This window comes from Coturnix japonica, chromosome 1, assembly GCF_001577835.2.
Source record: "Coturnix japonica isolate 7356 chromosome 1, Coturnix japonica 2.1, whole genome shotgun sequence".
Classification (NCBI taxonomy): Eukaryota; Metazoa; Chordata; class Aves; order Galliformes; family Phasianidae; genus Coturnix; species Coturnix japonica.
In genome coordinates this window covers 67,093,412-67,119,238 of record NC_029516.1, presented here as the reverse complement: position 1 = coordinate 67,119,238, position 25,827 = coordinate 67,093,412, and the positions used below count along the sequence as shown (strand labels likewise).

The 25,827-nt window shown below is 36.6% G+C and overlaps 1 protein-coding gene across 2 annotated transcripts; it reads right to left on the bottom strand.

The window, feature by feature from the left end:
• Positions 1 to 2,030: 2,030 nt before the first annotated feature.
• Positions 2,031 to 25,822, bottom strand: C1H12orf4 (chromosome 1 C12orf4 homolog). Of its 2 annotated transcripts, XM_015871246.2 has the most exons (14): positions 25,716 to 25,822; positions 24,036 to 24,230; positions 23,588 to 23,733; positions 22,076 to 22,257; positions 19,310 to 19,409; positions 19,099 to 19,220; positions 16,752 to 16,858; positions 15,816 to 16,013; positions 13,962 to 14,090; positions 12,781 to 12,849; positions 11,043 to 11,245; positions 4,528 to 4,585; positions 3,347 to 3,414; positions 2,131 to 2,372 (listed from the first exon to the last, which is right to left on the bottom strand). In XM_015871246.2, the coding sequence occupies exons 2-14, from the start codon at positions 24,211 to 24,213 to the stop codon at positions 2,280 to 2,282; spliced, it is 1,653 nt and encodes a 550-aa protein (XP_015726732.1). In that variant the 5' UTR covers positions 24,214 to 24,230; positions 25,716 to 25,822; the 3' UTR covers positions 2,131 to 2,279. The 2 variants fall into 2 exon arrangements, with proteins under 2 accessions (XP_015726740.1, XP_015726732.1); XM_015871254.2 differs by lacking the exon at positions 11,043 to 11,245 and having other exon boundaries at positions 2,031 to 2,372.
• Positions 25,823 to 25,827: the final 5 nt, after the last annotated feature.

The following is a 25,827-nucleotide window of genomic DNA, read 5'->3' as shown; positions in this document are numbered from 1 at the left end:
TAAACTTAGGAGAAAAAGGAGGCATGGAACAAATGAACTGATCAGCTCAATGCTCGCATAAATAATAGACCTGGGTTAGCCATAATTTCCTCCTTATTAGTTATATCCTCTCTCCAAAACTGCCTTCTGAGGCTTTGCTCATCTCCCATACAATGGGAAAAGTTGTGAAATAAGTGATTCCAGTTGTGTTTCATTAACTTATGTTCTGTTATGCAGAGTAAACTATAGTAGGAGGAAAGATCCAATTTCTTATTTCTCTAGGTAGTGACAGCTTCCAACAGTGGAACTTTGAGAATCACAACATGGTAAAAGCATTTGGGTGAGAAATGTATCTATAAATCCATTCTTTCTCTTCATAGCAAGAAAATCTTTCTTAATGCAAGCCCAGCCACAAACACAATTCAAGACATTTTTTCTAGCAATCTATATTTAATCTAGCAATCCATAGAAAGACTGCATATTCAAAGTGAGCTCTGCCAGGATTCCCAGTGATTTCTATAGAACAGAACAGTGGACTTTCTTAGATCTTCACTACCTCAGGCTGCTTTCTTGTGATGCCAGCTCCTCTGGGATCCCTGTAAATACCAGCTCTAGACCAGACATTCCCTGTGCCTAGTCTCTACATTTAAGAATTGCTCCCAGTCACTAGTGTTCATAAACAAGTCAAAAAGCCTGAGTGTCCAACATGGGTTTAAGAAGACTTTCAGTAAGCAGAATCATAGAATCACCAAGGTCAGAAAAGACCTAAAAGATCATCCAGTCCAACCGTTCACCTATTAGCATTCCTACTCCCAGAATTAGGAATCCTGAAGATGAATCAGACAACTACCATGGCTGAGCAAGGGTCAGGAGGTCGGTGACATCACTGACTAACAGAATGTGATGTCACTGAGCAAGGCACTGTGATCACAGCACCCTCACTGCTCAGCTTTGGGTGCAGGCAGAGCCTGGCCCAGTCAGTCTCGAGCCTGGACTCCTGCCGAGCGAGTGTGTGCGGCTTGGAGGTGGAGCGAGGATTTTGCTTGTGTGTTGGGCTGTGCTTTGGGGACTGCTGGCAGCTGCTCTCAGTGCCCATCCCTACAGCCATCACCTGGAATCCCCTGGCCTGCCTGGTTCAGGCAGCTGGGGTCTCACGAGGTGCACGTGCAGCAGCACAGGTGAGCTGGGTGGGGACACATCCTCCAGGGTGGCAATTGAGTAAGTGAGTGCTGAGATATGGGGAGCTGCCAGGGCCAGGGCCACAGCCTGAGGGTCCTCTGAAGGCATGGAGCATGGGCGGGCCCTGGTGTGGGGCCCAGAGAGTATCCTGCCAAGGGACCTGGGTGTTTCTGTCCTCTGTCCCTGGGACACTGACTGACCACAGCCCCTGTCTTTGCAGTGCGCAACATTTACCTCTGTGGTGCTGCAGAAGAGGAGCAGCTCTTCATCTTCTCTCCCCAGCAGGCCACAGTGTTTTGCGTGTGGGAGGTGTGCGGGTGTGTTTGTGTCCTCTGTGGTGTTGTGTGCACGGAGATTTTGTCTGTGTTGTTGTGTGCTGTCACGTTTTGTCTTTTGTGTGTCTTGTGGTGGGGGCCAAGCAGAAAGAGACCTGCCCGCTCTGCCGCAGAGCCATGGAAGTTGTTAAGGTTGCTGCGTGGGACGACGACAGCGACCTGGATTTCATCATCTGTCCCCCAGCACCACCAGTTCCTGCCTGCTTCCAGCCACACCTCCCCAAGCCTGTAGGGTTACCTGGGGTAAAAAGCAGCTTTTCCAGTTTCCCATCAGGAGAAGTAGGAAGTTATGAGATTGTTTATTTTTTAGGTAAAACTTGAATCCTGTCATAAATAATGTCATACAAACATCCTGAGCTGTCTCCTTGGCATTTCCAGATATGTTGCCTAGTGACAAAACTTATTGATAATAAGCAGCAAAATATACCTGTGGAATATACATTCCAGAATATTACTGTGTTTTTACTGATCTGTCAGTGTGAGATCTTCGAAGAAAGCAAAAGGAGAATATACTATAAAATAAGGAAGCAGTGATAATTTAATGCATTTAATGTCTTCCAGAAAAAGATGAACAATTCAATATTAATGTGTGCTGAAAAAGAATGAGAGAGGTAAAAATGATATGCTAACATCCAAGTACAGGTGGAATTTTATCTTTTATTCCAATAACATTATCCAACAAATATCAATTCAGGATCATCAGGCTTCAGAAAGGAGAAATTCCAGTACCAATTCTTCAGAACCACTTTTTCTGTCAGCAGGATACATCCCACAGTTGCACAAAATTCAGTGCTTAGAGGTTAGAGTTAATGTAGAGGATACTCGGAAGATTTGGGGCAGCATGTTACTCAGCTGGTAAAACAATTCCTCAGAAATTGTCTGGGGAAAAAAAGAGAAGATGTAGTAGTAAGCTTTGTTTTGTTGCTGAACTTCAGAAGAATGGAATTTCTCTAAACTTTATTTTTGGCATTTGAGTATCTTAATTTTTTACATAATGCATGCTATAATCCTATTTAATTCAAACAAAAATTTGACCAAAATACAGTTTGTGTATTTATGTGACGTATCTGTCCCCAGCAGATTTCTTATTCCAAGTACTTTTGTCTAGAAAAATGAGAACAATGCTCTTTGCTATATACAGGACTCCTGCTCCCTGAATTCCAGAATTATATTCAGCTTCATTTATTCTTAGCTTCCTTCTTGTTCCTTAGTTTATGACTTCATGAACAAACACATGTTATTTCATTCCTAACATAACACTGATTTTTTAGATAACTTCCAGCACCAATTTTCATAACAAAAACAAAACACAGAAAACTACCACCACCACCAAAAACACCCCAGTGTTGGACACACTTGGAAAGATTCCTGTTCCTGAAGATGAGTTTAAGCTCCAAATTAAATCATTTAGGAATCTTTATTACAATTAATTTCAAACATCTAGTGTAATGATTTTGTGGAAGCATAACTAAACTCTCTTCACCGCAGTTTTTCAAGATGTTCAACAGTATGACTAACAAAAGCCTAACATTATATAATGCAAGGTTCATCTCATAAGAGAAAATAAGAGCAAATGGTATCTTTTTCAAAGGTTATATATACACTATTTGTAAAGTCAAATTTCTCGGTTTGAATTTTTAGTATTTACAGAATATTCTAAAGCATCTCCCAAACTATAAAACCCTTTTATTCCTATTTTGTAAGCAAGGAATCAAAACAGCAGTGGACCAGTTTAAACTCAAACAAAGAAAAAAACAAACAGGACACAGCAAAGAAATGAAACCTAGGTATATTGACATTTAACTTCTTGTTTGCATCTGACCCAGGGGACTATTGAAACTTGTTTAACTGACCTGTGGTACTAAGAATTGTACAGTCCGAGAAACTCCTCCATCCCATGAGGCCATTTCCATCATGAAACCTAAAAAACAATGTTCATATTACATGGATTACATATACAATCTTCCCTCTAAATTACACTCTTACATAGCAAATAGGAGGTTAGGATTTTTAACAGTCTTAACTACTGTCATTGTTTGTAACACTCAGATCCAACCTGGCTAATATACTTTGAAACCTTACTTAACTGGAAAATCTAATGAGGAATTACTGAGAAAAATGGAACACCCTTGAAGAGCAAAAAACCCAGTTCAAGTATAGAAGTGTGTTTATCAGCAGAAGTGAGAAGTTTCCTCAGACATGATTGCTGTGTGTTCTTCCAATTGCTTGCTTTCATTTTAGAAATAACTCTTTTCTTTAGATCAGTTATGATCATATCCATATAAATCCATATGAAGATTCTGATTTTATGCTAGCATTTCTTAACTATAACTGATGAACTACAAGATCCACAGGAATACACTGGTGACAATTAAGGAATTTTGGAAAAACACTTGTATAATGAAAGCAGTTACATGGACATTTCATTGTGAATCACTAAAAGTCACAACAGCACATGGCTCCTTAAGTATGCAGTAGAGAGAACACTACACTACTAACACTTTAAATACTCTAAATGACTGTTTGTTGTATTTAAGCACAGGTCAGAAGAATGCAGTAAGTAAAGATGCAGTTGGAAAAGATAGGAAATAAATGTTAAATCTGATGACTTTCCAGCAAAGAGATAAGTTAGCATATAAACCAGCTTTAAAAAAAAAAGAGCGTGTGGCATTGTTTGAGGCAATTAAAATAGAAAAAAACACTGGAAAGTATATTGACAACTGTCAGTTCTTTCCCTCCTTTGGAGACTGCTCAAAAGCAGTAAAGGGGTTTTTCTTTTACTAAGCATGATACATAAAAATATTTTCAAAACAATTTCACTCTTCATTCTAAAAGTGAGATTATTTTTTGATGCATACAATAGCCCAATAGTAACATGGTAGTTAATGATTTTAAGATGAAAATACGGATATTTTAACAAACAATAAGTTACTGAAATAACTTTTTTGGAGCAGTGGGAAATATACAGCTTGAGCTAAGGCTGGATATCATCAAATTCAACTCTAGTAGTGAGCCGAAGCATTCACTAACATACCTTTGACACACTTGAACACAAGTTCTGCCCTCTTTAAGCACCATGGAATGGTCATTTCCTAAAAAACAAATAACAAAAAGGCTCAATGTGAATGAATCAAACAACAACAGCAAGGAAATTCTTTAAAATAATAAATTGCCATAAAAGCATTTTTTCGCATCAGGTATTTGAGCAATAATACAGTCCAAGAAGGAAGATTCAGTTTTCTAGAGAATTCTAGACTGGTGATTTATATGATATAGATGTCATACATATAATGTATAAATACATACACATATATATAAATATAATGTAAAATATGTATATATGTTATATGTATGTATGTAGGTATGTATATACATATAATATGCATATATATATAATATGCAAAATGTATATGTAAGTACATATGTATGTATGTATGTATATTTATAAATATATAAACATCAGAAAATTGTAACCATCAGATTTGTGCTTCAGATAGCCAAAAAGAGGCTCCTGACCACAGTTTAACAGCAGTAACTGACAGTAACCAGATATTCCTGATGATTCTGGTTTAGGCTTATTGGCATACCCATACAGATTATGTAAAAACTTCCTCTCCTAAAGGTGAACTTTCAAAACAAATAAAATCCATCTTTATCTGATGGGTGATTTTCAGATATAAACAGACAGCAAATTCTTACCTCAAGTTAAATAACAGGATAGGATATGAAAGCCACACTGCTATAAGTTACTGTAATACCATAATATGTGGCTGTGTGCACTAGTCTAAGCAATTTAAGAAACAGTTCAAATATTTTAGTACATAAAGCATTCTTTTCCTATAAACTAAAGCATGGTTTATATATATTAAGATAAATTTTCCTTGTTAGAGGCAGAAAGGCTATCACAGTAAATACTTCCCAGAGAAAATAATATCCATAATAAAGAACATCCTTTTGTTCTGATGCGCTCTCCAACTAAATCTCTCTATTTATGTCTTAATCAAGTAAATCACTGCATCACAAAGTGCTGCTTTTATATTACATAGCACATGAATCAGACAGAACAATGCAGACAACACTATTTTCATTTCTAATCTTCATGGAAAAAATAGTCGGTCTTTGTTATAATTTAACTGCCTACGTTTGTTTTCTACCACAAGCAATGTAGGTGTTTACTGCTACTTTTGATCATTGTTTTAGCTTGGGTTAAAAACAAATGCCTAAAAAGAAAGGTCCTGTCACTCTAAGGGCAATTTAGAAGTACATTATGTAATCAATAAAAGGACCTAGCCTAAAAAGGACTGATTGAAGCAGCAGGATATGACACTATTCCTTGGACTATTTCAGAGGAACATAGATGCTAAATCTTGTGGTCACTGAGGGAAATAATAGGTTGAACCAAGAACGTCACAGCATGCAAGCCACAAGAACAGACAATGACACAGTAGTGATTCAATTCCAATCCATCTTTAAAAACTATGTTATTGTGATTTTGACATATTGTTAGAAATATTCTCTATATGTAAATATCACAGAGTTATCTAGATCAATCTATGTCCATGACAGAGGGCAGTAGGCCCATGGGCCCCCCAGCCCCCAGAACTGGGAAAAGGGGTAGGGAGATGGGCTCAAGGAAACAAACAGAGCAGCAGCAACGACCTAAGGAGGAAAACTTGTCTTACTAACTACTATATATGGAATGCACATATATAGACAATCTAATTGAAATTGAGGCTAACAAATCAAGTAAAATAAGAGAGAGAAAGTTTTCCAAAGACTGAGAAGCATACTTTGAAATTGAAGGCACACGACATCATTTTTGTGACATATTTCCCTCTCTGACCATGAGGTCTTCTGGGATGTGTAGTTCTTCTTCTCTGTGCTCCATATGATGTCATGACGTGGAATACCAATAGCAAAAATTATAAAACCGTGACAGTAAATTAACAGTAGTGAAATCAAAGGATTGAGTGAGTACCAATTCACGCTGTAGCACAAAGGGTAGAAAAACATACAAGACTCATCACTTTCGATAAGCTTTCATTAATATCATTTCAGCAAGTGAACCACACACCAAGCCGTGTTCTTTCAATTTCAAAGTAGGCTTCTCAGTCTTTGGAAAACTTTCTCTTACTTTACTTTAAGATAAAAAATCTGTTATCAGATTAACATTACTTCTGTTGATAAAAATAGGTCAACTTCATTGATTAGAAATATACGCCGTAAAGCTGCATCAACAGACTCATTCCACAGGATTACTGTTTTCTAAATTTATGTGCACATAACAAGTAACGACAACACTAAATTCCAAACACTTCCATGGAACAAAGATTTCAAATCCTTTTTCAAAGCTTAATTTTCAGATGTGGTGAATTAGCAAGGCGTTCACTTGAAATACACCTATGCAAATCCTACAGACTGTATGAGCAGCTACACATTTCAAGGTGGGAGACTGTAAGAGATAAAAAAACCCCTGATGGTTAAGACACTGATAATCTATCTCATAGCTGTCCAGCCTTTCAGCTCACCTGAGACACAAGGGATTAAAGAGGAATTGTCTTAGGCTACATATAAAATATACAATATAGCTAATGTACATAATGAAGATTTAAAAATTAAATATATATGTGTGTGTGTGTGTGTATATATATGTAATATCTAGATATATAATATATATAATATAATATATATAATGTATTTATAGATATGCGCACATATATATATATAATATGCACATATATGTATAATATATGGATATATATGTATAATATTTATAGGTAATGTATATACTCAAGATTTTTTTAAATAGATATATTAATTCTGACATTTAAAGTTTCATGTTTTTCTTGCAATTTCATCTCTTTTAGATTTTATCATTAAACATTTAACTTATTCAGCTCCTTTCACATGAAAAAAAAAAAGTTGCTGTTAAATACATAATTTAGAGAATTTACAGATTTCGAAAAGAAGACAATAAATGTAGGCACCACATGCACATCCTCTGTAAACTTGCATACCTGAATTAGCAAACTGACATATTAGTTTAGGAGATAATTACAAAAACACTAATAATACAGATTGTACAATTGATTGAAAATATATTGCAAATTATACTGTTTGTGAGCTTTTGGAGATGCTGAAAATTACAAAGTTTGTTAGCACTGCACAAGTATTCTGGATATGTGCGTATGCATATATAAAGAAACATTTATAAATCCACAGTGCAATTAGTTACCACCCATCAAATGGAGTCCAGCTAATCCCCAAACAGCAGCTGGTCAACTCTCCATAACTTTATGGCCTTCTGCATGGTGTCACGTGGTATGGAATAAACCCCTTGTCTAATGAATTAGCTCTTGGCAGTAACTCCTCTGCCATGCAGCCTGGCCTGGTCCCAGACACGCTCCTGTCTATCATCAACACTCAAAACATTGGTGTGCTATTCACACTCTCACAGCTGAAACCAGGACAAAATATCATTGCTAGTAATCACTGCACTTTATTTGCCAAGTGGCACACATTTATGTAATGTGTAACAAATCTGGCTCAATTAAACTGAAATTTAATTGACTCTGTGCAGAAGGTATAAGAATCAGTTAGCCCTGTACTGCACCCTCCTCTTCACAACATTCCATTGTCATCTACACAGTTTGTGCTCAAGCAAAGTGCAGTCAACAAATATCACTACAAGTCACAGTAATGTTAGAGGTTTCTGATCTTCTGGGACTGCATCACCAGCTGTCCAGGGCTGCGTGCAGCCCAGGCATTTCATATGTGCTCTATATGTAAAAACTGTTCACAAATACTTGCTACACAGCCTATATGCCTTTTATTTCTCCTTAAAAACAAACAAATGCCAACACTTTTAACTTATCATTAAGGTTAGAAAAGATCTGTAAGGTTATTAAGTCCACCTGTCTATTCATCAAAAGGACTAGATCCAGGACTTGGTGATGTTGAACCTCATACAGTTGGCCTCAGCTCGCTGATACATCCTATCCAGATCCTCCTGTAGGGCCTTCCTGATCTCAAACAGATTAACACTTACTCCCAGTTTGGTGTCATCAGCAAAATTATTGAGGCTGCACTCAAGCCCTCTCTACAGATCGTAAATAAAAATATTAAACAGGACTGGCTCCAGTACTGATGTGCTGACAGCTGGATTTTAAGCCTATTCCTGGACCCAGCCATCCAACCAGTTTTTATGCAGTACAGAGTATATCTGTCTCAGCCATGAGCTGCCAGGTTCTCCACAAGAATGCTGTGACAGTATCAAAGGCTTTACTGAAGTAGACTATATCCAAAAGGGAAGGTCATCAATCAGAGAAGGAGATCAGGTAGGTCAAGCAGGACCCACCTTTTGCAACTAGCCTTTATACCCCGGTTATCCTGCACAAGCATGACAGACAGCGGCCTGAGAGCCCTGAAGTGACCTGGTTTCTTCTGTGTTTCTATATGGATGGCAGCATAAAATGGTCTGCAAGCTAAAACTACCAAGGAACTATGTCAGCTGTAGCATTTTTAGCGATGCCATGTTATTAGAATACATAATTCCTCAACTCAGTTTATATTAATCCCAGGGCAATTATCACGCATTAATACCTCTGCTGCCCTTAATTTGATCTTGTTCATTTTTGTCTTCTCCAGATATCACTGTTTCTTTCCTTTGTTAAAATTAATGACAAGAACATGAAAAAAACTCAATAAAAAAAAAAATAAATCTGGATTTCTTGCTGTTGTATACATAAGAAAAATAAAACAGAACTTGAGTTTTTTGTTTTGTTTTTGCTTTTTATGAAGTCCCAATAATAGTGAAGTATGATGCACTCCTTACTTCTGTGATGTTATAAACATGACTCATCTACTCATCCAGCCACAAAAGAAAACCCTTCGGAAACACGCAAAGCAAACTCATGATGAATGCCTGTCACAGAGAAGGTGGCAAATATCTCTGCAGCTGTGCTCCTGGTTAACCACTTTACAAAAACTTTTTTTTTTTTTTTTTTTTAATGTAGGTGGTAAATGTAGATTCAAAACTGGATCTGCTGAAGGCACCAAGTTCACGTTAACCTTCAGAAACCTGTTATTCACTTTTCCCTCAACAACAAGTCACAGATTTGTGAGTTTCAAATTCGGTCAGTCATCTACAAAACACTGTAACAGGGTATGCTGCTAATGCAGTTCATTCAGTTCAGTTTGGGCTTAACATATGCTTACCATACACACCACTTCCTGCTTAATCCCTAAATACTTAAAAAGTTTAATACCAAAGGCAAAGTGTTTTACCATAATCTTTAAATAAACCAACACCACACAAACAGAATTCTTCACTTTCATACATTTAGCAATAACACTTTCTGACAGCACAGCAAACACATGATCTTGTGTTCTGTTCTTATTTTAAAATACATACATGTAATGCAAGGTAAAACTAACATGTTCAAACAAAGAAAAAGATGAATAGAGTCACCTGGTGACTTGATTAAGGAAAAAATATCTACACATTTCTGAAACGCAGTAATTGAGTGTCAGTAATAACTCAGGCAGCTACCCCTGAAAAGGATACCAATATAACGATGCAAAAGTACACTTCTGAAATAATATTATCTATTACTAACAGTTAACATTTATATAGAAGCGTATCGTTTAGAATTTTCACTATCTTTTTTTCTCATTCCTTTAAGTTTCTAAACTTATCATGTGAGGAAGTGTGGCATGTAGCTGTACCGCCTGTCTGCTAGTTCTGTCCCCACCTCCATTTCCTTTCCTGCCAGTATCTCTTGGGCCAGATCTGACAGAGAAAAGAAACTGCCAATGGTATTAAACTGTAATTTATACACTGTGAAAACACAGGTGAGAGACAAGTTCTATGCATTAGCATCCCACAGAGGAAAGAATACAGAAGTTCAGTATACAAAGCACATGTTTATCAATAAAGTGCCTGTTGTATGCTGCTTCTTGCCCAGATGGTAGACAGGGGGAACACAGAAGGAAAACAAGGGCAGAAATTGAAGGTACAGATGATTAGGCACAAAGAAGGTGAGCAATTAGGGCAGAGGTGAAATCTGGTTACTGCTGCGTAGGGCTGAGGTGATAAAGAATGGCATTTAGGGATACATAATTCAAAGTACTTAAGAAACCTATCTTTGCAAGTACTGCTGATCCTAAAGCCTTAGTGTTAAGATTTTCTAGAAGACAATTAAAATTGGGATTTGCTATCACTATTGTATGCTGCAGTTTCTAAGCAATAAATGTTGCCAAACACGTGCCGTCACTTCTCTCATTAATACTTGTGTAGCCTTGCAATGAACTGGATCAAACAGGGCTGGGATTAAAAATGAAGAGGTTAAATGCTTTTAACTCGTTCAGTTTCTTTACTCAGGTCACCACATAGATACCTGTTCTATTACAACGATGTGACATGAGACTGAGATAGACTTCCTCACCTGTGTCAAACAGCATTAAACATGCCTTTAATAATAATACTAAGAACAAAAAAATTGCTAACGCTTGCACTCTAGAAACCAAAAAGAAAACAGATTTACTTACTTCTGACATATCATGTACCAACAAGAGAGGGATACTAATGGTAGTAATATCATGTGTGCAGCAAACTTTGAGAATGTTCCTGAGTCCCATGATTGCAGGATCTCGAGCAGTTATGTTTCCAGATCTTACATTATCATCCACACAAAGATGAAATGCAACATGAATTTCAGAAAGATTTGAATGGCGAGTGATATAGAATTCTCCTGCAGAGTAACACAAAATAAAAAGGCAGTGTATCATGGTAGAGACCTATATTGAAACACACTTGTTGTGCTGTATAAGAGTAGAGTCAGTCAGTTAAGACAAAAAGCCAATTCAAGTAGACAACACAGATCAGAACACATACACAAGGAGGGAAATAAAATGAAATGAACTGGTCTAAAATTGCTGAGAGTATCACTGTTTTACATTCATCCAGCACTCATTTCCCTGCTTTGATGAGTTTCACTAGCATCACAGACACCGGGTGTAGTAAGACGTAATAGTGCCGGTACAGGCGGATATGATCTAAACATAGTATGAAACAGAAAAACAAACACAGAGGAGGTATAATACTCAAAATATATTATGTAAGCACTGAATTGCAGACAGATGTGGGAGGCGGAAATACCAAAAATGGATGGGTTAAAATAAAGGATACAGAAAGTCTATGCAAAAAGGGTAATTGGTTATATTACATACATGATACATACTAGAATGCAAAACTATCAGTGGTTATTAGAATTTAAAATAATTTGCAGCCATGGAAATATGATTTACAGAGTTGCTTTTGAGAAAACACCTCAAGGGAAATTTTTCAAATCAGTTTTCTATCAAAGATAAAGAAGCAACAAGAGGCAGTGTAATTCAAGTTTCTTCATCTCACCTTCTGCTGGAGAGCAAAATGTCTAAACTGAAGTAAATAGAGAAGCAGGTATATGATAGCCCTGCTGTTTCAGTCAACAAATAAGCATCTTTCATCAAACCTATTTTCACTGGCAAGTCAAGATACTGTCTATGCACTGGGATATCTGGAGAATGGGTATACAGTCCTTCCTGCTGACAGTCAAGGAGAAAGTAATCCCTATTAGTGACCAAAGCAGCGACCAACTAAGAATAATGATATACAAGTCACTACAGAAAGATTTTACCAGGATTTATCTGTTAAGGATACAGAGTGGATTTATAATCCATTTATGATAACAAGATATAAGACAACCATGAAAGAAATTTTAATAAGCCCTCATATTCAACTATGGGTGCTCTCAACTGTGCATTCATCTTCAAGCTCCTCTGCAGCCTTCCTTACTAAAAGTCACAATATATTGAAAATACATTTCCTCTTTTAGAGGAATGAATTCTTAAAGTCAATGATGAAAAAAAAAAATAAAAAATCAAATACCTTCAAAAATGTTTTTCTGTATCTGAAAGAAAATAATTTGCTAGTATTTAAGCTTCACTTTTTTTCCAGGATCTTCAGAGATAGTTTTTTCTCCCCTCAAATTCTGAAAACAAATTTTAGGCATAGAGAAGTTAAGTGATTTGCCCCAATGTCATATGATGTGGTAGCAAAGCTGGGAATAGAAACCAGATGTCCTGACACCCAGTTCTCTGCCTTAGCCACAAGAACGTCCTTCTCCTTTGATTGAGGTCAACTCAGGTTTAGTTTATAATTTATGTTCTGAGTTTAGAGCTAAAAATGTGCACCTATAAAACACAATTTGCTGTAGGAAGAGAGGGGAAATGCAATGGAACTCACCTTGTAAAATATTTGACTGGTTACGCTCAATATTCTTGGATTTATCTTCAATTCCACTACCTTTATTTCCTGTATATAAATAAATAACACAAACATTAAATATATCACATATTAATGTACTATCTGCTTTAGCATATAGGATGTATTGAGCTGGTGTCTAGTTTAAATTTTCACCATAAAGTTAGAAAAAGCTGGGGGACAAACAGGAAGTGCTCTCGCTGTCTTCAATAAATGCTGAACTGAATCTTGAAACAAATCATTACCTCTCTTCTTCAATCACCCATTTCAGATGAAAAATAAAACACGATGTTCTCAAACACAACACTAAGTTCTCAGAGTTAATCCCACGACTACATAGTATCTCGCTATTGCTTTTTAATTATGCATCTATTTAAAAGAAATCTGTTCCTAATACTAAACAATAAATTTTAACAGAAATTTGCATAAATCATCACTATAAAAACAGCTTTCACCATTTTCCTTAGACTATGGCAACATGCAAGTCCCTAAGAAAACTTGTTTAAGTACAATTATGAATCTATTTGTGTTACTGATGTATTTAAACCATATCAGTAGTCGTCTACAAGAAAAACAAAATTTCATGATGTACAAGTACTGCTTTAACAACATATACTCAGAAGATCGCTCTGCCATTTGTAAATGTGAATGGTTTACTTTGCAGCTATAAGGATTTAATCAGCACTGAAGAGAATACAAATTTACTGAATGTATTGCTCAGTTTCTAGCACTCATTTATTCAAAAGGGAAAAAGTCATAGCATGTATTTTACAATTTTTAAAGCATTTCAATTATACAGAAAGAAAAAAGTTGAGTAAAATAAATTATGTGTTGTCATAGGCAGTTTAAATTGCAGAGGAAAGCATAATGAGCCTATACACTTTGCATACAGATTGTGATGTGAGCCTGATCACAAGTATGATTAGAACCTAACAAGCTTTTTTTTGAAAGGAATGTATGTAATGGCATCAAAGAAACCACACGGACCATGCAGACACGTAAAGATTCCATGAAGACTTCTTTGAGTTAACTAATAAACTAAAATGCCACATTTTAAAGATAAGGTAAAGGAATAAAAGCAAAACTGTGTTGCCCGTAACCACAAATATTTCACTGAGGACTATTATAGAATAGTAAAGAAAGTAATTTTGGTTGTCACTGACCATGATGCTTTTTCGACTTATTGCTACGCTGTGCTCTGGCCTTAAGTACAACCTTCTGGACAATTTCAAGTTGTTCTTGAATTCCAGGAAAATGAAAATCTGTGCATTCTTGGCAAACAGTTGCAAAATCTAGAAAAAGTAAAGATTTCAATCAATGTCACAGGGTTACACTAAGTAACATTACAGTTACTCAGTTCTAGTGTTCAAGCAATGACAATTACAATGATAAAGAAAGAGATAAAATAAAACAAGACCAAAATAAGCTCACCAACAAAAAAAACAATGCTTTTGAAACAAGAGAATTACTTCAAAAAACAACACTGCTTACTGTTCAAACAGAATAATCTATACACAAATTATCCAAAAATAATAGCAGCAACGTAAGTTTCACTGTGTTTAAAAAACAGTCCTTCAATCTGTGATGCTTTATTAAAACACATATAGATTCTTCCAACAGCAACTACTGCATTCCATTTGCTTTGCAAAATGACTGCTGTTAATTAAATTCATTAATCCTCTTTAAGCACCTAATATGCTTTGATTATCTAAGAAGCTCCATATATTTCCATGAACAGGCTGTGACAGGAATAGGCAGGATATGAAGAAGATCTTAATATACTTTATGCATTGCCTTCATCATAAAGCATTTTTGAAGTGCTTTACTGAATTTTGGTGTCCAAAAATCAAAGGAAGACACAGCTCATATTCCAAAAGATTATTTTCTGGGCGCACCAAAATAAAATAAAGCCAGGACTGAAACAAACAAACATAAAAAGTCTCTTGTATTTCAGCTAAAGTTAATTGTAGTTAACTGATTGAGTGTGCTATACTATCTTAATTCTGAGTCACAGTAAAGAGACAACTACGCTTTAGAACAAAGAGCTGAATTATATCAAAATAGTGAAAGATCAGTTTTCTGTTGAAGGCTGTTTTTCTAGAGCCTAAGTCCAATTTCAAAAGCATATTTTGCTGATTATTCTTTAAACTTTTTAAGAGAGAAAGTCTACCCAGAAAACATTGCAGTCACCATTTTCAGTCTTGCTAGTACCTCACACAATATGCTTAATTTATACTGGCTACAGGTAGAAAGATGTTTCAAATGTAATTTTTTTTTGTATTAAACTTCAAGAAGATGGGAAACTCTATAATGTGGTTAAGCCTATAATGTGGTTAACAGAATGCTTGAGCAATCAAAACTATAACAAGAACAAACAGGCGTTTCATTCTTTGCATTCAAATATTCAGAGACCTATTACTGGTGCACTTAAATTGGCTATTAATCAAGCTTTCCAAGAGTAGGCAAATAATACTCTGACTGTTCCTTTTCAATGGAATTTATAGTACTGGAAATATTTAAAGCACATGGCATTTTAACACATTTACTTACCAATTTTAAAACTATTTAATTACTGCATTTAGAAATAGGTTTTGGTATGATAAGCTGACATAAGAGTTAGAAGACCCTACTGATAACTGGCCAGTGACAGCAGGGAAATCAACATTAATGATTCTACTGTAACATCCTCATACTGAAAAGCAAAACCTAGGACAGAGATGAAAGAGTTAACAGCGTATCAGAGTTCAAGCTATTCAGTACAACTCTGTGCTACATCTGTTTTTGCATTTGTTATTCTTTTGTAATATTATACACAAAGCAATAAGATCTCTAGCAAATTAATTTTACTGCACCTTCAGTGAGAGAAGGCAGCAAGACTCATACGAGTTTAGTGGCCCTGCCAGGGAGGGGGGTTGGAGCTCCATGATCCTTGAGGTCCCTTCCAACCTGGGTCATTCTGTGATTCTGTGAGTCACATTGACTTTCAATGGCATACTGTACTCCATTGGAGGACTCACCTCTTTTGATGCCGCTATATGAACTGATACGGTTATCAACCAATAAAACCAGGCCACAGAGAGAAGTTGAATAGAGAGACATTGCAGTTTGAAGTCTGTGAAGCTTTACTCCATTTCTATGATTACGTTTATGTTTACAGAAATCCAGCATATCAGCTCTCAGTAACCTCAAATTATGCATGGTCTTCAACTGAGCTCCTGTATGGAATATAAATGATTTTAATACTAACATAAAGAATGAAACTTAGGATTGTTATTCAAATACCAGGAACCAAAGAGTTTTGGCAGAAAGACCCATAAGGGAAACATAACCAATAACACACAAAGTAAGTTCTTAACCAAATACTTAGTTTTATATGCGTATCAGCCATTTTAGAAATAGAGTAGAAATGCAAAAATGTAGCAGAAAAGGGATATTTAAACCTGAAATGAGACTTGTTCCCTGTGATAAATCTACAAATAAAAACTATTTGAGAGCAGTTAAATAAATGGCTTAAAAGTCTTCAACGCACAAACAAGAGTAAAATAAAATAATAATAATAATTAAAAAAAAAAATCAAGCACTTATTATTCTAGGAATCAAATCAACACTCATATTTTTATTTTTTAATTGTTATATACTTTGATGTCACCATAGTTTTTTTTATGCTAGTAACCTTAAGAGCGTGGATAAAAGTTTGCTTTCAGAATGTTTTCCATTAAGATATGTTAAGATATGTTTCCATTAAGAACATTTTCCATTTCAGATAGCTGGACACTATTTAATATGGTTTACGATGTACCACACTTCCCTTACATATGCAAACAACAAATACAACATAGCCTCAATCTGTATACAGTACACTGACAGTTAAATGTTGCAAATAAGACATGGATGTATAATTCACTAGCATCTGTTACTATATTTTGGCTTTGCTGTCAGTATACTTTACTTACCCAAGTGAATAGTAAAACTTTCTTCTAGAAGTCTTTGCTCTTCATAAATTCTTCCATTTCCTTCTACAGATTCTCTCAATTGACTGGGCTGAACCTTAATTTCATCGCTGAAATAATAAGAAACTTACTGAGAAGTTAATACTAGTTTTCGTTCAACACCAACGATATTTCACAATATGGGTTATATTTCACAAACAGGCAGTTTGTGGAAATCAAGATACTAAACCCATTTGAATGAACTCTACATATCCAAAGTTCTGCCTTCTCATCATGCTACAAATACCTCATCTGCATATCAGCAGAAAGAGAAAATTTCACTATTAGACCTATATTATTTGGCTTCTTTGTAAAATACTTTGAGACTGAATGATAAAAAAAAAATCTCAACGCTTAGTTACAACATAATGATGAGAACAGAACATAAAAGGGAGGAACGGAGTAGAAGGTCAAGGTGGTACAGCAGTAGAGGTTGAACCTTGCTAACAATATTCTGTTCAATTTTGTTGTGATGCAACAGATGGCAGTAGAGGGATGATCTGACAAAACTGTCTGACACAGAAGCGTATATCAAGTGCGTCATCAGATTCCTCCACCTGGAAAAAATGCACCTATTGACATTCATCAATGCTTACTGAGCTTATGGAGACTAGGCAGTGGACATTAGCACAGTGAAGCAGTAGGCACTGTGTTTCAACATTGGTGACAGCAGCAGTGTGTCACCTCCAATGTGTGCAGATTTTTACAGAAGTGACTGTGTGCACTTGTTCATCAGTGGCAAAAATGCACAGCTAACGGCGGTGACTGCTGAGAAACGAGAATTGTTTCTGTAGGTGAGAATTTGCCCTATCAAGTATAACTTTTCTGTGTGCTTTGTTCCCATGGAAATAAATAGGAGATATTACTTTTGGAAAGACCTACATATAACCATATGCATACATAAGCAACTATCTTTCTACCTCCAAGCCTCTAGTTGCTCCATAATAGACATCCTGTGCATTACTTCCATACGCATAAGGGACCTATAGTTCTCAGAACTCAACACAGTCTGAAGGACCACACTTTCTGTCATAACACTTCACATACACTTCATATCTGTTATGGTGAATGGAAATGTCTGATAGAGAAGGCATGAAACTATGAAGAATAACCTCTGTTTTTCTCAGAGCTACTTGCCTCTGGACTTCTAGCTGCTCAGTTCTTCTGAATACTTTTCAGTTCTACCTAACTCCAGTTCAGCCACATCTTTCAGCAAAAGTGATTCAGTTACAAGTATGAATGGCCTTTGTAATTTTACTGTCTTTAATGTCTTATGGGAATACTCAATAATGCTGAAACTCTAAGGAAAAATTCTTATGGACTGGGCTTAGTTTGACCAGACTGTCACTATTACAGTGACTTTTTTATTTGGTTACTAGCTTAAAAAGCAGTCAACCTGACTGGGAGATGTGCAGTCCTAGGAACATATTCTGCAACTAACCTGAAAACTGCTAAAGATTTTCAAACGCTCTTGAAGAAAGTACTGAGAAATCTAACTATACGTACACTGTCTTCCAATATATTTCCCCTCATCTCTCTTCCTTCATGTTCCATACATTCTGCTTTCTTATCCTGAAAGGAAACACCTAGGAGGAATGGAGAAGTATTTTGTACTTCGTCACATTCCATGGCATTTTCATCTCATCCCTGGCATCCGGTTGGTTCAAAGGTTTCACTTTCCCCATAAATCCTTACTACATCCACCTAGAGTACCCACTCAGGCTGTTCTTCTAGTATGAGATATGAAAAAGCATCATGCTTTACTCCCTTGATTTTAAAAACAGTAACAAAGGTGGTGGATACTAATGATACAGAATAACGATCTCCCAAGTTACAAATTCTCATTTTCTTACTATTTCCTCAATGAAAATTTTTCATTCAACACTCACTGGAACTGGTCAGACTAAAAACTCTAAATTTTTAAGTCTTCTGGGCTGTCTACATAAAACTTTAAAGAGGCTAATCAATAAAAATGTTGTGATACTGCTATCACTTATTAAACTACAATTATTCTGTGTAATATTGGTAAGCATTAACAGAAAGGACCGTGTCTGTGTTAAACAGGCATACTGTAAACATAGAAAAACAGGATGAAACTCCTGCTTAAGCAGCAGTGTAGTGTAATAGAGCATTTTCTTGTACAGAAAGATTATAAAATATTGCACATATATATTTAATTATCATGGTTTATTTACCTTTGGTTCTCTTGGATTATTCTGTTTAAATGGCTACTCGGAAAGAAAGGTTATAACAAACCAATGTCTTTTGAAGTAGTATAGACAGCAGTAAGCTTCACAGGAGAATTAAATACCTGATTGAGCTGTTGTTGGGATTCTTTAGGTCCTGATGAAGTTTTATCACCCATTCCTGATATTCCTGCTTCTGGATAGCAGTAGACTGTTTTAATTCATTTGTCCATTTGTTCTCCAAATCCTAACAAGACAACAGTAATTTGAGTTTTGAGTTCTCTTTCAAATGCAATTATATACCTGATGTTTTATAACTTGCTGAACTTAGTTTACCTGCTGAGATTCAAAATGCCGAGCTGCTAATGAATTTACATCTTGGTCCGTTAGAGATTTCCCTAGTTCTTGCATCACTTTATCCATTTCTGCTCCTTGTCTGAAAGGGAAGCAAATGCAGATTCATAACAAGTAACACTTTCAATAAACTAGCATAGGAACACACACTGTTGTTGATACTGTCACTGATCAATTCTTTCAGACAGGTGATCAATGCTAATCACAGGCCCAATGTCTTTCACTTGTGTCAGGGCAATCCCAAACATAAATACAGACTGAGCAATGAGTGACTGCACTGAGAGCAGCCCTGTGGAGAAGGACTTCAGGGTATTGGTGGAAATAAGAATAAGCTGATACTGTGCACTTGCAGCCCAGAAAGCCAATTGTATCCTGGGCTGCAACAAAAGAAGAGTAGCTAGTGGCTCATGGGAGGTGAGTGATCATCTCTGTCTATTCCTGCTCCTCATGAGATCCCACCTGCAGTACTGCATTCAGCTTTCGGCCTGAAGCATGAGGAGGATATGGACCTGTTAGAACACAAAATGATCTGAGGGCTGGAGCTCCTTTCCTTCTTCGAGGAGACTGTGAGAGACGAGGTTTTTCAGCCTTGAGAAGAGATGACTCTATGGAGACCTTATAAGGGTCTGCTAGTACTTAAAGGGATATTCAAGAAACATGGAGAACGACTCTTGAACAGGGAGTAGAATGACAGAAAAAGAGATAAAGGTTTTAAAAGTGTAGATTGAGATTTAAGGAATAAATACTATGAGAAATAGGCTCTGGAACAGTTTACCCAGAGAAGGTATGGAAGTCTCCACTATGGAAGTGTTCAAGGTCAGGTTGGATGGGACTTTAAGCGGTCCAATCCAGTGGAAGGTGCCCCAGTCATTGTAGTGGGGTGAAACTAAATCATTGAATTACCCAGGTTGGAAAAGACCTCAACGATCAAGTCCAACCACAGCCTAACCATAGTACCCTAAATGATACACAAGGTCCCATCCAAACCAAACCATTCTATGACCCCATAAAATAATTCAATCTAGCTGAAAGATATATCATACAGTACTTTAACTACCTGTTCTTTTCGGAATCAGAATCCACACATTTCAAGTTTGCCTGTGCATATGTCAGTTTCTCTAGACACTCTAATATCTGAATCGCTTTAATATCTTCATCATTAGGAAGGTTTTAGTAGTATGTGGTCTGAACTAACTGCTGAAATTCAATTAAAGTGCTTTTTTTTTTTTTTCTACTGTTCTACCAGGACACAGAAAAATCAACAAGACTTATAAGCAGAAACAACCCTTTACAGAAGGCAGATTGGCAAGGGATCTAGAAGACAAACGTGATCCATAATTGAGAAATCCATTATGCAGTGAATGAACTGCATTTTATTGCAGCTATTTCATAGTCAGACATTTAATTCTAACAATGTTCAGGGGATAGTTCTCTTAATTTAGTTAACTCCTTTAACTACTTTAACCAAGAACAATGGAAAAGTCACTGGACATAAAAACAAAACAAAACAAAACCTTCGCAAACAAAATCCCCAAAGGCATAAATGCTCAGTCCCAGAATCTAAAGACAACTTTCCTTTTACTGAAAGCAGTTAAAAAACTAGTTATCTCAAACTTTAGGTTAGTAGCATACGTATTTTCAATTTAAAATAGCTATCATATTTTCGAAAAGCAAGTCCTGTTTTGTTTTTCCAAATAAAAATGAATTGGAGGCTCCAGAAGATGAAACAAGTAAGAGTTCCCAGCTAGATACTATAATGCAGACATAACTATTGTTTTGAAATAAAATTTCTCAACCCTTTTTGCTTTGTTCCCTTTCAAACTCAAATGATACAAACATGTAACCTCCAGGCTAAACACTTATTTTTAATATCCAGATAAGTTTCCAGCTCTTGCTGTATTAAAAAATGGGCACTGGAGCTAATGAACAGTCCAGCTATCAGCTGTTCATCCAAATACCTCATCTCTCCCTCATCTTCCAAAGTTCCTGGCTTTGTCTTCTGTATCTACCCTAGCATTCAGAAACAAATAGATTTACTACAGCAAACTTAAGTTGAGAGAATTCCAAACCACCTCCCGTGTAAACAGAACATTACCTGCACTCATAGTTGAGCTGCGTGCAATTAGTGCTATTAACACTAAGTGCTCTCTCTTCTATATAAACTGTAATATATAGATATCGTAATATATGTATAAAAAGAGCTAACAATAATAATAAAAAAAAATGTTTACACAGATTACTGGAGATTTTCATCCCCAAATTAGAGATATGTAAGATTTGTTCTGGAAGTACGTTAGAAATAAACAAATAAGCTACATAAATAGATATACATCATATAAAGGGAACTTAAAAACAAAAATAGTGCTGCTTAGAATGCTAAAACATACCTGTTTGGAATATTTTGGTATTTCACAAGCACTGCCAGCATCTGTAGCTAGTATTTATAACATCCTGCAGTGCATGTTCCCCCCCTTGTGGGTACAGCAGCCATCTGCAACTTTACAATCTTAGGGAGGTCGGGATTCCACACAGACTACATACTTACTCATAGAACAAATGGGAATCGAGACCATCAAAACTTGTATTACTCACATGACCTTTTATAACTCTCAGTGACCAAGCAGAATGGAAGATACATGACCCTAATAATATAGGCTAAGTATTTATTACATGCTTAGAGACAGAAATATAAAAATTGTGGTGTGCACGTGTATTTGGTATAACAATAAAATAAAATAAAAATAATACCTTTCCTGTAGTTTTTTCAGTTCCACATCTCTTTCACTTATTAATTCGGAGATGCTAACAAAATAATTGTGTTCCAGGTTTAACAGTGTCTCAGAAGCTGGAGAATGTATCAGGTCATGATAAACATCTGCAAAATCTTCGTCCCAGCTGTTTTCCTCAGGTTTTGCATACTCCAGCGTTGTCTAAAAATTATAAGAGATACACCCTTAAGAGTTCCAAATGATTTAAAATGAAGATGCCTTATAATGGTGGTGCAAAACCAAGTGGACGTTCATTCTGATGTACATCCTTCAATACACACAAACTATCTCTTCCCTAATTTGAGTTGTCTGTACTCTGGCTTAACTACTATTATTTCCTCTCTTCCTGTATACTTTCTTTTTGTATGCATCCAGCAGCAGAAGCATTTTGATTACAGTGAGAAATGATCAATTCAGCCACCAACCAATTGCAAAGAAAATTTAGCCCCCCCTTTTTTTTAAAAAAAAAATAATAATGCCTTAAAACAGTATCTGTACACTACTTCATCATTTGATGAATTTTACATTGGGTTCAAAACATCAGCTATGCAAAGAAAAATGTTTTATTAGAAAGAGAAACCAATTGTTGATATCATTAGAATGTGACTAATCATGATTTCAAAAAAGCAATTTTTATTGAACAAAGAATAACCCACAGGTGCCAGTTCAGTAAGCTTTTTTATACTGAAACACTTCATATATTCTTACATACCAGTTTCATCTCATAAATGTAGCTGATAAATTGAATAATAGGTTAAGGATGTTGAAAGACAATACAGTCCCAATCCTTGCACTGAGATAAGGTTTTAAATAGTCTGCCTGACCTGTTCATATTAATCTTCAGGGAAATCCCCACAATAAAAACAACAAACCTTCCTAAAGGTTCTGCTAATTGCATTTTGTTGATATTTCCTTTTGCCAGTTTTCTTTATAACAGACATATGTTCCCATATTTTTCATAGTAAACTTCACTCTTCTATGATAAGTCAGGCCTTTTCCACAATAGCTGCAGTTTGTCATGCTTTTTTCCACTAGGACCCCTCCAATTCCTCTGCATTCCTCTTTTTTTAAGTTCACACACAAAACAAATAATTAAGTAATAGACAGTACTCATATTAACTCAGAAAATGAGCTAAAAACCATATACCTCCTCCTTTGGAGTCCTCATTGATATTTTTGCAGTTTACTATCTTCTGATTTGATTCTAACGCACTGCAACCCATACAACTGCTTCTGTTTGATTATAACCAGCTGTTTTACCTTTCTATTTTGATCTTATAACACAACTAAATTTTTTCCAGTAATGAGATAAGTTCAGGAAAAACCTGATGAAGAACTTGCACGATCACTTCAGAATAAAAGGGAAAAATTACAATAGTTGATCAGTAAAAATGAATTTGAATACAATTTTGCACCTTTGATTATTTGTGTATACATTCATATACACTCACAAAACAAGTTCTGAATATTAATTTTTCAGCCTTAATCTTACCTCTTTATAAGCTTTAGCCCAAGTATCTGCCAGCTGGTTTATGTCTACTTCTCCCGACTTCACTGCTTCCAGAGCCATTTCAGCTTCTCTGTCATAACCTTTTATAGTTTCATCTTCTATGAACTTATTGAGAGATTCCCTCAGGTCTGTTATAACAAGAGAACACTCCAGCAACAAAGCCATGTCAGTGGAAAAATCAGTAATTGAGTAAGAAATATACAAAGCTTTTTCCAAAAACCTTTCATTTGGGCGTCATACTTCCTTGTACTAATAGCCATATTCATAGATGTTTTGATGTTAATCTAGTTTTTAATTAAAAAAAAACAAACAAAACAAACAACTATTTTTTCAGTACTTGTTTCTTAAAGTATCTTGTAAAATGTTTACGGGCATTGATATATGACACGAATTTCAAAAAAGAACAATCCACAAAAATAACAGTTTTTACCATTTTCTACAAAACATGGCAGATTGTGCAGAAGCATTAGACGCCCGTGCAAATGACTAACATTCTCTTGCACAGGAAATTTGAGAGGTACTGTGAGCACAAAGTGTTGATTTCCAGCATTGAGCGTGTACACATAGTCTTTCTCTCCAGCACAGGTCCTTCCTCTGTTAGGCTTCATCTTCTTGAGTTCATTTCCTGCAGTATCAATGAAAACAGCAATAATTACAATCTCACAGAGGGGAAAAAATAGAAAAAAAGCACACATAGCTTTGTTAATAATTTACAATTTCTAGCAAAAACACTTTTAATCCTGCATTTTTTCATATATGTTCTTTTCAACTTTGGCTTCCAAACACACAGGTAGAAGCTGAAGAATGAATACCAGTCTCCAGAACGCTGAGTCACTCCAAATTGGGATCGAGCGCATCAGGGTACTTACTTTCATGAAGTACGGTATAAACATTGTGACTAAAAGGTAGAACCAAGACAAAAGGAAAAGACATGAAAAGCTGTCTTTAACTGAGAAACTGCAATTGCAGACAACTGTGTCTCAAAAAGTGAAACAGTCTGGAGTGCATTAGGATTTTACTGCCTCTTCCACTGGTGGTAGAGTTGTGGAGGGGGGGAAGAGAAGACAGCAGTAACTTCCAGAAGAAGCTTACGTAGTCATTTTGAAACGGGCCTAAGGATACACTGATAGACAGTAAACAAAATTAAAATTAAATAAATAAATAAATTAATTAAAAAGCAGGGAAAAAAAACAACAAAACAAAAACAAGAGAGCTGTCTACAAGACAAAAATGAAAAAAACTCCGAATACTGCATCCAATTCAGGGCCTCCCAGCACTGTAAAGACATACACCTGTTAGAGCAAATCCAGAAGAAGGGCACAAGGATGATCAGTGAGCTGAAGCATCTCTCCTATGAAGACAGGCTGAGAGCTGTTTATTTTCTTGCCTGGAGAACAGAAGGCTCCAGGAAGACCTTGTAGCATCCCCGCAGTGACTAAAGGGAGCAGACAAGGAAGCTGGGTGGGTACTCTTTATCAGGAGCGATAATCACAGAATCACAGAATGACCCAGGTTGGAAGGGACCTCAAGGATCATGTAGTTCCAACCCCCCTGCCTGGCAGGGCCACCAAACATATACCTTTACTAGATCAGGTTGCCCAGGGCCCCGTCCAACCTGGCCTTGAACACCTCCAAGGACGGGGCATCCACAACCTCCCTGGGCAGCCTGTTCCAGGGCCTAACCACTCTCCTAGTGAAGAACTTCCCCCTAACATCCAACCTAAATCTTCCCTCTTTTAACTTGGATCCATTTCCCCTAGTCCTGCTATTGTCAGCCCTTTCAAAGAGTTTACTCCCCTCCCGGGTTTAGGTTCCCTTCAGGTATTGAAAGGCTGCAATGAGGTCACCCCGCAACCTTCTCTTCTCCAGGCTGAAAGATAAGACAAAAGGTAACAGTTTTTGTCCTCAGGCTCAAAGTTACCAAGCTCAGAGGAGAGGCCGCAGTAGTTCTGATTACTGAAAACGCATAGAACAGTTGGTGACAGAAGGGAAGAGCAGAAGGGTCTGCAGTAACGCGTTCCCCGGGCGAACAAAGCCCCCTGCCCAGCTGCGAGCCAGCACCCCACCACAAAGCAAGGCGGTGCGGGCATCCAGCTCCGCCATGTCTCACCTGTGCTCTGGATGCGGTAATTCAATGTGTCCGCCCGGGAAGGGCCGACGCCGGGACCTCCTCCCTTCCTTTCAGTAGTTTCACATTCGCAGACGCAGATTCGACGCCGTAG

Coding starts and splice junctions, on each gene's coding strand:
- C1H12orf4 (XM_015871246.2), bottom strand. CDS start 24,213: ATGAAGCCTAACAGAGGAAGGACCTGTGCTGGAGAGAAAGACTATGTG. Junction 14,091..15,815: donor ATATAGCGGCATCAAAAGAG/GTGAGTCCTCCA, acceptor TACTTTTTCTAG/ATTTTGCAACTGTTTGCCAA. Junction 2,373..3,346: donor TACAATTCTTAGTACCACAG/GTCAGTTAAACA, acceptor TTTTTTCCCCAG/ACAATTTCTGAGGAATTGTT.